General features: G+C 44.0%; 1 protein-coding gene across 3 annotated transcripts in view; it reads left to right on the top strand.

The window, feature by feature from the left end:
* Positions 1-2,427: 2,427 nt before the first annotated feature.
* The window catches only part of NKD1 (NKD inhibitor of WNT signaling pathway 1), a 119,092-nt gene continuing 108,952 nt past the window's right edge, over positions 2,428-12,567 (top strand). The window contains exons 1-3 of one of the 3 annotated variants that reach the window (XM_060276089.1): positions 2,428-3,115; positions 3,252-3,284; positions 3,644-3,804. In XM_060276089.1, the coding sequence (XP_060132072.1) occupies positions 3,091-3,115; positions 3,252-3,284; positions 3,644-3,804 (219 nt within the window). In that variant the 5' untranslated portion in view covers positions 2,428-3,090. The remainder of the gene's footprint in view (positions 3,116-3,251; positions 3,285-3,643; positions 3,805-12,567) is intronic. The other 2 variants (XM_035117054.2, XM_060276088.1) reach the window with 2 other exon arrangements.

Genomic DNA, 12,567 nt, shown 5'->3' with positions numbered 1-12,567 from the left:
ACACCTGTTGCCATACTAAGCATTGCTCCATTCCTTCAAAGGGTGAGTCTGGGTGAAGACAGGTAGCTGTTTAGCAAAGTGGTAATTTGCCACTGTGTGTGTGCAAACTGCTTAATAAACTGGTTGTTTGTTTACACAAGAGATGAAAAGGCTTGCCACTCCCTTCTTCCCTAGTTTTCTCATTAAGCTAAAGAGCTTGGTCAGGTAGATGGATACCTGTAAGTCTTCCCTTGATTTGAGGAAATGCTTCTACTTGAACCAAACCCCCAATTTCAGCCCGATTTTCATTTCAGGTGGAATTGGGAGTAGAGGGGCCTTCACTGAGTACCTACCTTCCACTGGAGCGTCTGTGAAAACATCTAGTTTTGTGTTAAAATGTTGATCTGAAAATTGGATTGTTAACCCTGGAGCTAATTCTGAAGAAGAAGAAGAAGAAGAAGAAGAAGAAGAAGAAGAAGAAGAAGAAGAAGAAGAAGAAGAAGAAGAAGAAGAAGAAGAAGAAGAAGAAGAAGAAGAAGAGTTTGGATTTGATATCCCGCTTTATCACTACCCGAAGGAGTCTCAAAGCGGCTAACATTCTCCTTTCCCTTCCTCCGCCACAACAAACACTCTGTGAGGTGAGTGGGGCTGAGAGACTTCAAAGAAGAGTGGCTAGCCCAAGGTCACCCAGCAGCTGCATGTGGAGGAGCGGAGACGCGAACCCGGTTCCCCAGATTATGAGTCTACCGCTCTTAACCACTACACCACACTGGCTCTCCGGTATATCAAGTCCCCATCAACAACCTGTATGCCCAGGCCCAGGGAGAGAATAAATTTATTTACTGGAGCTTGGTTTGATTTCTAAATGCCACATATGCACTCATGGCCAAACTTGGGAAACATGGAGGCAAATTAAAATGAAGAATAAGCTACTTCTTGAGAATGCACAAAAGTGGTCTTTCCTAGCCTCAGCTTCACGATCTGTCCTTCCAGTGAGCACTCAGGGCTGATTTCCTTCAGAATGGATAGGTTTGATCTTCTTGCAGTCCATGGGACTCTCAAGAGTCTCCTCCAGCACCATAATTCAAAAGCATCAATTATTCGGCGATCAGCCTTCTTTATGGTCCAGCTCTCACTTCCATACATCACTACTGGGAAAACCATAGCTTTAACTATACGGCCCTTTGTCGGCAAGGTGATGTCTCTGCTTTTTAAGATGCTGTCTAGGTTTGTCATTGCTTTTCTCCCATGAAGCAGGCGTCTTTTAATTTCGTGACTGCTGTCACTATCTGCAGTGATCAAGGAGGCCAAGAAAGTAAAATCTCTCACTGCCTCCATTTCTTCCCCTTCTTCCCCTTCCTCCATTTGCCAGGAGGTGATGGGACCAGTGGCCATGATCTTGGTTTTTTTGATGTTGAGCTTCAGACCAAACTGCCAATATGTGCCTATATACACATCTTTAATTTATGCTCTGAATGTAATTTATGCTCTGAATGTGTGTGGTTTTGTACTCATGGTGCCTTTCTCTTTCAACAGGTTTTTCGTGTGTGATAGTTAATTATGCTTCCCAGATTTTAGAATCATTTTTAAATGTTGTGTTCTCAAGTTACAGCGATGGTTTTAAATTGCAGTTGTTTACACACTGTGTTACACAGTGCAATCCTAGTTCTGTGGGGCTTACACTCAAGCAAGTGTGGGATTGCCAGATTATACTGAATTTTATGTCCATTGCAGTGTAAGATGCAGTTTACGAATGTAGAAAAATGTGATAAGCTACATACCCTACAACCAGGGTTTCCCACTTGAGTGCTTTGTTTTTGTCCACTGTTTTCTCCTTGTATTAGATTTGGCTTCTTAACATGTACCTTTAATAATAAAACTTGCAAAATATTATCTTTTTTTTGTTTTTTTAAAGGTGGCACGCCTCCTCCAAGACACTACCAGCAACCCTCATTTTTGAGTAAGTACCATTATGAAAAAGAATGCAAAAACATAGACCAATGTATTATTACGTAACAGTTCCTCAAACTGATTTATTTATTTAAATAACTATAATCATGTTTGTGCGCATTTTGCGTTTCTTGAAATATATTGTAAGCAGCATTTGGGGGGATGCAGGGAAGGTGGAAGAATACTAATAATACCTTTAAAAATAAAATAAAATCCACTCTTCCTTGACACACACACCCCGCCTTGTGTGTGTCTACTCAAAAGCAAGCCCAACCAAACCTTACTCCCAAGTAAGCGGGAACAAAGACTAAAATCCGCAAGCCTACACACACTTACTCGGGAGCAATGCACTTTGAACTGAGTGGAACTTACTTCCGAGTAGGCACGCCCAAGATTGCTCCTTGAGTGGCCTCCCCAAAAAAGTTGCAGGGGGCTGATGGATCATGGGGAAGCGGGGTGGGGGACTTACTTAAACCCCAAAGCAACGCACAAAAAACACAAACAGAGAGAAAGAAAGTAGTGAGGAGGGAGAGAGAGAGATCTGGAATGGGGCCTCCCTCTATGGCTCGGAGCTCTGCTGCCTGCGCCTGGCTGGAAATGAAACACACCAAAGGAGCCGCCGCCGCCGCCGCTCCTTTTATTTTTTTGGAGACTCCAAAAGGATCCTTCTTCCCTTTCATGTGCCGCCCCGCTCCAATCGGAATCCAGAGGCTGCCTGCAAGTGGTCTAATCTCAATGAGGTGTCAATCATGTTCCCCGGTGGGTGAAGTAAGGTCTTTTGTAACCGCCTCTGTTACAAGCGAGACTTGAGTCGAGAGGGAGAGAAGAGGAGAGAGACGCAGCCAGGGCGCTGAGTTCAGAGCTGCTTTTGCTGCCGCTGCTGCTGCAAGTGTGCATCTATCTATCTATAGATCTGCTCCTCTGTGCATCCCCCCCGCCCATATCTTTTTTCCATCGTTGCTTTCATCAAGGAAAGGGGACGGTCGGAGCACATGGATTTCTAAAACGAAGAAGGGACCCGTTTGGAATTGAGAGATTGTTGTTGTTGTTGTTGTTGTTGTTGTTGTTGTTGAAGAGAGCCAACAAGCAGGCAGTGATGTCTCCAGCTCAGCCCTGAAGCCCACTTCCGATGCCCTCGGGTTTGCAGATCCATGCCGAGAGATGGGGAAACTTCACTCAAAACATGGTAAGTTCTTTTGCACGGTTTATAGGGCGCGGGGAGGGAAAGGAGAATTCTCCAGATATCTTATGTATATGCAAGACTCTGCTCTAACTATCTTCTTGTTTTTATTTTCTCTCTCTCCAACCCTGGATTTTCCTAGCTGCTGTTTGTAAACCTCGAGAAAGCCCAGAAGGTATGTTGTTTTTATAATTATTATTGTTCCTGTTCATAAGAACTTCTATCCTTTTCTGCTCTCTCTCCCACCCCCAACTTTTTGCCCCTGTAAAAAAAAAAGGAAAGGGAGAAAAAGTTTGTGCTCTGGTGATTTTGGGGTGGATGCTCAGAGACGTTCTCTACTCTCAGGAATGGTTCTGTTCTCTGAGTCTTTTGCTCCCTCTTCCCCTTCCCCTTCTCTCTCGTTTTTTTGTTGCGGTTGGGGCAGGTAGTTTGGGGGCAAGAAAAGAAGTATGTGGGGTCTTAAGGAGGGCTTGAATGGGTCCCTTCCAGGGTGGCGACTGTGCCTGACTTGAGGCTTTCCTTTTCCTTCCCCAGGTGATAGTTTTGCTGTGAATGCCTCGCTGGCTCGGAAAGGGCTGGAGGACTGGATGGTGAAGCAGAAATACTCTGGCAGTGGAAGCAGCAGCGGAGGCAGCAGCCTAGGACTTCAGCAAGGCTGCCAGCACCGGGCTCTTTGCAGGCTGTCTGGTTCCAGGGTGAGTTCTCGATTCCTCCTTCCATCAGGCTTGCCTTCCCTCCTCTCCCTCCTTACCATCAAGGCAGAAACTAGCTTGAACCTCTTCCAGCCTAGGCTCTCTTTGAGTTGGAGCTCTTTGGGATGAAAACTTATCTTCCCCCTCCGCCCCCCCTCCACTTTCAGTTATTGCGCCTTTGGGAGTCGCCTTCTGAGTTGATTCGGTGCGCCCACCCTTTGAAGGAGTTGCAAGTTTGCAGGGCGGCTGCCTTGCTTCCCTGTGTTGAAAAGAACATGGCTCTTCAGGAATGGGATGGACAGATGGACAATGTCTCTCTCTTTCTTTCTCCAGTGTCCATTGTAGAAATCGTCAGAAACCAAAACAGATGATGAGAGTCCTGGTGTGTGTGAGAGATAGGAATAGAGAGGTGGCTTCATTTATTGTCTGGCACTTTGTCATTTTGCTTCCCAAAGCCAACTTTTTAAGTGCCCGCAACCCCGCTAGAGTTCTTAGTGGGATGGGAGACTTTCTCATAAGGCTTTGCTGAGTGTCCCAATCTGTTCTTTTGGTTGCTTAAACATCTGCAATCTATCTTTTCCTTTTTTAAAAAATTCTGTTTATATGCTTTGCACACTGCTTTGCCTTGAGAGTGCTATTAGATATGAGGGGATTGTGTTGCTTCAGACTGCAGTCCTTTGCACACTTAAATGGGCATGAACCCCATTGAATGCAGTTGGGCTTACTCATAAGTAAGCCTGCTTCCTTGCTCAGCCAGATTGATACTTGCTGGTTGCAAATGTACTCTAAGAGTTTTTGTTTTGTTATTTAAAAAAGCTTTTCCTGAACATCTGGATTTTGCTTTTTCTTCTCTTTAAAAACAGACCTGGGGAAGAGCCTTTCATAGTTCGCAGGGGGCGGTCTTAGAAAGTTGTGTGTGTGCATGTTTGTGTGTTTATTGGTCTCTAAGGTAAACCTGTGGATTGAAGCTTCCCAGATCTAATGGTGCTTTCCCCCCATTGTGTCAAAACTTAGTTCTGTCTCAAGATTGTACTCTGATAATCAAAAATAAGAGAAGGGATTTGTTTGTTTGTTTTATATTGCTGGAATGATCTGGGCAACACTGGAGAAAGTCTTTGGTAATAACAGATATTGGTCCTGGTCCTGAACAGATAATGACTCCGTGACAATCTATATGATGATTTATTTCTTACACTTATACTTTGTTTGGTTTGCACTCTGGAGCTGTTGGCATTTGCACACTGCTGAGTCATTAGAAAAGATAGCACTTTGTTTGCACCCTGCTGATTGGAGGAGATTATTTTACCTTGTGTTTCTGGTTGAAGCAAGGAAGTTTCTTTGTGGTGGGGGCGGGTGGGATGAGTGTTTAATTGAACCACCATTTGTGAAAGCAGCCTTGTAAACACCTCCAGATAAGTTTTTAGTCCACATTCATTTTAGTGAACCTGTATTCATCAGTTCTGGCTGGCATTAAAAAGAGCCATCTTTTGTAAACTTTATGCGCCATGCCATTTGGAGGTTGTGTTTACTTGCTATAGGTAACCTGGAGAGAGGCTATTTTCAAAGTGTATGTGACCAAGTTTAATGTATACTTGCTACTTTCTTCTGAGCAAAATACAGTATGCAGCCCCTGATCAGGACTCTTATTAGGTGAAAGGAAAGTTGCTGTCCAGTCTTTTAGTAGTGTGTGAGTATTATTGCTCGCATAAATTGGAGGTGGGTGAAACTGCTCTATATTGGGTGTTCATGCTCTGATAGCTTTAGGAGCCACTGTATATTTTGGAAAGCCGTCACTTAAAAATTGAGCCAGCATGGGAGTCTGATTCTTAGCCAAATAACTCATTTTTAGGTTATATGTGTGTATTCCCTGTACCTTTAGCTATTTGAGTCATACTTATTATTATTATTTATTATTTTATTTATACCCATCTGGCTGGGTTTCATCAGCCAATCTGGGCAGCTTCCAACAAAATATTAAAAATACAATAATTCAGGTATGTGTAATTAATATACTTTACTAACTCTACAAACCATCTTTATGGAAAGGAAATCCAAAGTACAGTATCTTGGAAGGAGAGCAGTTGTATTTTAAACACCAGGGAAAACCAGACCAATGGCATATGTGGATCCTGATGTTAATTTGAAATACGGTACTTAAATATTTATTTCAAAGTCAAATGTGCTTTCCAATCTCCATACATTTTTGCTATCTCACAAGATGAATGTGCTCAGCTGTACTCTTCCAAAGCATATGGGTTGGGTTTCTCTATTGCAAAGCAACAAAGAGTTGGGTGGCACTTTAAAGGCTAGCAGATTTTTATTATGGCCAAAGCTTTTGCAGCCTACAGTCCACTCCCAGTGCAATACTGTTCATCTCAACTTGGAAGGAAGTCCCATTGAGTGCAACAGAATCTGTTCTAGCCAAGTGTGAGTAGGGTTAATCACCAGACCAGCTCTTGTTCTGAATCCAACCCATTTTGTGGTTTAATGAAATAAGATGGGAAGGGATATTATTTTCTAAACTCTCATTTTGATGCCCTTGGGGTCCATGCATGTATTTGTGTTAGACCACATGCTTAGTTTCAGAAAATCCCAGGTGCAAACAGCCATTTCTGTGGTGGGATGTGGAATCCAGTGTCCATGCCCTCATAATTCACTGCCTTAATTTAACTCATTTAAATGAGTAATTGTAATAAGTAACTAAGATCTGTGTTTACTTCCTAATGCTCCAGCTGAATTGAGCAAGTTCCTGTATGCATTTGCACTAAAGTTCCAAAGTGTCTCAAAGATCTTGGTTGTAGGTTTTGGTCTGCATTCAAAGTTGCTGGCAATGGAACTTTGTTCATTGCTGTTTTGGTAGACAGTTCAAGCAGATGGAATGAAAAAAGATGCCAAAAACATATTGCCTTTGGAGAAATATTATCCCCTTGAGTTTTATTTAATAGGGACAGGGAAGTGTTAAAGGGAGGGAAATGCTTAAGGGTGTCTAAGTAATTAGACACTTAGCTTCCCAGGAATTTCATAAGAATAACCTTCTATTGGAGTGGAAGATTTGATGCAAATGATGGAATTGAGAGGCTTGGTGGTTCTTTTGTGACATTCTAAAGCATCTGCATGCAGTTTTGCTCCAGATTAGAAGAAAGGGATGATTTATTAAATAGTAGAGAAAGCAAGAATGGCATCAGTTAAAGTTATGCAGAGCTTTGGCTCCAGAGGCACAGACACCACATTGTGTTGTAATTTTAATGTTGCTTTAAACAACATGCAAAGAATAAGGCTGAGGTCATGTGGAAGGACTCCATAAACGGAGTAAGGATTGTGCTTTCATCACCTGGTTTGGGGAAGGGAGGTTTGGCACAGAGTTAAATGAGGGAACTCGCTCCCAAAGGAGAGGGCAGTGATGGTCACTCACTTAGAATAATAGAAAACAAGCTTGCTCCGTCCTCCATGTGACAGACCTTTAGGTGTTTGAAGATTGCTATCATATTTATTTATCATATTTACCAGGCTAAACAAATCAAATTCCTTCAACCATTCATCATACAGCTTGGCTTCCAGACCCTTGATCGTCTTGATCTCCCTTCCCTTCCAGCCTGTCAATACTCTCCTTAAAAAAATGATGCTTGCATGGCTTCAAAAGAGCATTAAACAAATTCATGGAGGGCAAGGCTATCAATGGCTACTAGCCATGCTGGCTATGTTCCACCTCCACTGTCAAAGGCATTGTGCCTCTGGACAATCCTTGCTGGAAGCAGTGGGAGGGAAGTGCTGTAGTTGTGCTCACATCCAGCTTGTAGGCTTCCTATTGGGGCATCTGGTTGGCCACTGTGAGAACAGGATGCTGAACTAGGCAGTCCATTGGCCTGATCCAGCAGGCTCCTCTTACATTCTTTCAAAGTTCTGTTCTTCTCATGACAACATTGTAATTTCTTCTGTAGGTATGGAGGTTCAAATATTTCCTGGTTGGAATAAGTTTTGATCCCCCACCCCTTATAATTGGCTAAATAATAATAAATTATACTGAGTGACCACCTGAGTTATCTTTTGACTGGAGATGCAAAGGTTGAGCTAGGGATCTTCTACACCAGGTGTGGGCAACCTGTGACCCTAAGGGGGAAAGAGGTAGTCCAACTGCTGTTGGATCAGGCCCTAACCACTTTTGACTCCCAACAAATCAGCCCTAAAGGAGTGTCACCCTTGACGGAATAAATGTCATTGCCTCCTCATACCTGCAGAACACATACAGAATCATGGTACCTGTGTATCTAGCTCAGTTTTGTCTTAATTGAGTGGCAGCAGCTCTCCAGGGTTTCAGACGGGACACACTCAGCTCTACCTGGAGATGCCAGGGATTAAACTTGGGACATTCTGCATGCAAAGCCAGTGCTCTTCTAATGTACTCCACTAACATTGATGTCACACCTCCCCTATGCTTGGTGTCCTTAACACCTGGAGTATGGCGTCCAATTCTGAACACCTTGCTCTGAACACCATGTTCTAAGAAGGTTATTAACAAATTATGTTCTATAATAATAATAATAATAATAATAATAATAATAATAATAATAATAATTTATTATTTATACCCCGCCCATCTGGCTGGGTTTCCCCTGGGTGGCTTCCAACAGAAAAATAAAATAAAATAATTGATTAAGCATTAAAAGCCTCCCTAAACAGGGCTGCCTTCAGAAGTCTTCTAAAAATCTGGTAGCTGTTTTTCTCTTTGACATCCCATGGGAGGGCGTTCCACAGGGCGGGTGCCACTACCGAGAAGGCCCTCTGTCTGATTTCCCTACAACTTGGCTTCTTGCAACGAGGGAACTGCCAGAAGGCCCTTGGTACTGGACCTCAGTGTCCGGGCAGAACGATGGGGGTGGAGACGCTCCTTCAGGTGTACTGGACAGAGGCAATTTAGGGATTTAAAGGTTCTAAGAAGGTTATTAGACAAACTTGATTGTAGCAATCTTTTGCTCTGGAACACAACATCCTGATAACCTCTTTTACGTGCGAGGAGTGTATTTGCTGTGTTTAGTAAAATTTTTAGTAAGTTGGAGAGCGTATGTTTTGGTACCTATATATGTTGGTACCCATGACCCTTTGTGTGTGTCAATTACTCCCCGCCCCCATTCTGGTTTCCTACCGTATGTGGTAAACATTTTCTAGGGCTGAAGTTCTGCTGTTTTTACAAACGAGTTCCTGCCATTGTGCATGGATTATCTGTTCTTTATTCAACTGGTTTTTTTTTTAACTTCTTCTTTTGCAAAGCTACATTATTTGTAAAAGCTTTCTTCCCCCTACCCTGAGTGTTGGGCTCAGTGCCAAGGAGAACTTTTAAATAATACATTTGCTTAATTCAATTTTCTTTTTTCTTCAAGGCCATAACAAATGTTCCTAGGTTTCTTTCTTGTGTGTTGCTGTCCTATTGGTGTCTTTTGGGGAAGTGTGTTCCCCCTCCCCCATTTTAATTTGGCTGCTTATGGAAAATGGTATGTGTCTGTGGATGTCTTTGGGTGGCCTTTGCAACCCTCTGCCGTATACTGTACTCATGCACATAAAGTCCTCATGCACATATAGGCCAGGTTCAAGCGTAACGTAAATCATTGTTTAATTTGATTTTCTGAACCTGGCTCAGTATTTTAGTCAAAGTTTATGAACTGTGAACAAGCCACACTTGTAAACCATGGTTTATTGTTGGTTTTTATAAGCCCATGTTTGTATTAACCATGGCTTAGCATTACATGTGGCCTAGGCCATTGTGGAAGCCTAGAGCAGATTGCAAACATTTCCTCTGCCATTCCACCCTAGGCATTTACTGTATCTTGTGGCAGATGCTGTGTTGGGAAGTGGGGTATTGGGTGGGGGAGTGGAATACAGAGGTACCTCAGGTTAAGAACTTTGCTTCAGAATAAGAACAGAAATTGAGTGCTGGCCGCGTGGGGGCAGCAGGAGGCCCCATTAGCTAAAGTGGTACCTCAGGTTAAGAACAGTTTCAGGTTAAGAACGGACCTCCAGAACAAATTAAGTTCTTAACCAGAGGTACCACTGTAGTGTGTTTCTCAGTACCTCTAATGCTGCAAAAACTTCCTGTAGGAATTGCACAGTTTTGCTGGAACAGTCCCATGGCTTTTGCAACACTGCTTTCCCTTAACTTTACACCCCAATTTGCATTGCCACATTTGGGGAACAGGTACAAGCTGAGCAAAGTTGGAAATGCTTCCTATTTAGGAGTGGTTTTCAAACTTTTTTTTTAACCTTCAGGGAAGCCTTTCCACCTAGATTCCTCAGGAAGAAACTGTAGCACATTGCCAAAGCACATGGCTCGGCAGGCAATCCAATCACTGACGCATCTACTTTTTTTTGAAAAAAGTTTAGATAGAAGTTGATGTGAAATACCTCTGCCTGCAACTCTGATAGAGATGTTGCCTGCAGGAAAACCATTGGACAGGTTGGAGCGGGTTGATTGGACTTGTGGTCCCAAAGCATCAGAAGGGTACAACAGCAAGTACCCTTGTTCATGCTGGGCTATTGTGAGACTTGCGTGGCATGTTCTCCAGGCGGTTCCAAGGGAAGGGCCCTAGCTCAGTTCTAGAGCAATCTGCTTTACATGCAGAAAGTCTCAGGTTTGGTCCCCAGCATCTCCAGATAAGGCTTGGAGAGACCCCACCAGAAACCCTGAAGGACTGCTGCTGATTAGTGTAGACCAAGGGTCCCCAGACTACGGCCCCCGGGCCGGATGCGGCCCAATTGGCCTCCCAATCCGGCCCGTGACGACTCCCGCTGCCGCCGCCCGCTCTTACGGCATGCGGCACGGCGGCGATCTTCAAAATCGGAAAAAAATCGCCGAAAATCCTTTGTGTGCATGCGTATGGGCCTCTCCCGACCCAGAAGAGGTCATTTCCGGTGCACTTCCGGGTCGGGGGAGGCCCATATGCATGCGCACAAGCGATTTTTTTCCGACCGTGTGCGCATGCGCACGGGCGTGCACTCCCCCACCCTCCGGCCCGCTGCGCGCGCACTCCCCTGCCCTCCGGCCCGAAGCCCGGTAAGTCTGGGGACCCCTGGTGTAGACCGTAGATGGGCCAATGGACTGACTTGATCTCAGGCAGCTTCCTATGCTCCTGTGCACTGATGTCCTTTTTCAGTTTGCCAAGCATATCATAGGAAAACATCCTGGCCTCCATATGGGCAAGGGTTATAGCTCTGATGTTCCCAATACAGAGTCTGGGTTCCATCCCTGGCATCTCCCCTGCCTAAAACCCTGGATAAATTGAGCCCCTGCTGGTCAATGGGAAGGTGCTGGAGGAGATGGACCCAGCAGTCAAACTGCTAAAGAGATCAGCATAGAAAGCTGCTGTGCGCAGATGCCTTTAAATGTTAAGAGATGCTGAATACGTATCTTTGCTTTGCAAATAACAAATGGTTGCTTTGTGATTAACTGATCCTGTAGATATAATCTTGCTGAAGTTAAGGGATGCATTGATGGATCAGACCAACGCCCACCTTGGTCAGCATCTTTTCGGCAAGAATCGTATCCACTAGTGAACACTAAGTGGTCCAAGAGAAATCAGTGGTCCACTGTTTCTCTTTTGTTTTATCAAAGAGGCAAAAAGTAGAGCAGATCTACTGGTATATCTAGGGTGATATGCAGGAGATTGGCAAAAAACATCTGGCTTCCAATTATTTAATAATAGCAGCGTTCCCCTCCACCCCCAAAGTCTTTGGCAAGCCCTGAGCATCCTGCAAGGTTATCTGCTGCAAGTGGGCCATTCTGGGTTACCAGCATCACCTCATGCATCATCTGATACAAGATATGCCTCCTGTGACAGGGATCCCCACCTACCAAGAGACATGATTGAGTCATGTTTCCCAGTTGGCCAAGTTTCTCTCTAAGCACTTGCTCCACTCTTACATTTTGAACATGTGAATGGGATACCCCACCCCGCAACAAGCAGAAGATAGGAACGCCAGCTAAAGTGTCCAAAGGACAGCGGTTCATCAGCACGCATCCTTTATAAAATCGTAGGCAATGCTCTTCAGCAAAGCAACTTCCCTATACATTTAAAGCAGTATCATGGCACTTTGAACAGGCGTTGCTTCCCGAAAAGAATCCTGGGTACTGAGAGTTGCTAGGAGACTCCTATTCCACACACAGAGCTGTAATTCTCAGAGTGCTTTAACCATCTCTCCTCCTTCCCAGGGGACTCTGGGGGAGAGGACTTCATTTGACCTGTGGGCCAGAGGTCCCTGACTCCTGACCTATTTAGTTTAGGATCCAGGTCTTCTCAGAAACTGCTGCTCCCATAAGTCCCTGTCTGAGGTCAGCCTTGGAGGCCTATGCTCTCTGTTCTGTCCAGACATTGAGACCTGGCAAGCTAGGTGAAGAATGTTTTCATTGGTGGGGCTGCAAATGTGGAACTCCTTTCCAGTGCAGTTCCACCTCATTACCTGTCATTCTGTTTTGACTGTTGGCTCTTTTTTGTTTTGTTTTTTAAAATCAAAGCTAGTTTTAACTTGGCTGATTTTAAGGAAGCTTACCACACCCTGACTTTTTGTTTTTGTTTTTAATGGATGCGTATTATTTCAATAGCAAAGTGTAGAATGTAATAAAACTAACTAGCAGTGAGGTCCTATATAGACCCAGGAGAGCAGAGTGTGTGCTCTACCGTGTTTCTCATATTATAAGACATGTCTTATATTTATTTTTTCCTCAAAAAAACACACTATGGCTTATTTTCAAGGGATGTCTTATTTTTTTCTTCCTTCTCC

The sequence above is a fragment of the Zootoca vivipara genome, chromosome 6 (assembly GCF_963506605.1).
Source record: "Zootoca vivipara chromosome 6, rZooViv1.1, whole genome shotgun sequence".
Classification (NCBI taxonomy): Eukaryota; Metazoa; Chordata; class Lepidosauria; order Squamata; family Lacertidae; genus Zootoca; species Zootoca vivipara.
The sequence above is the reverse complement of the archived record's forward strand: the minus strand, read 5'-3'. Positions and strand labels throughout refer to the sequence as shown.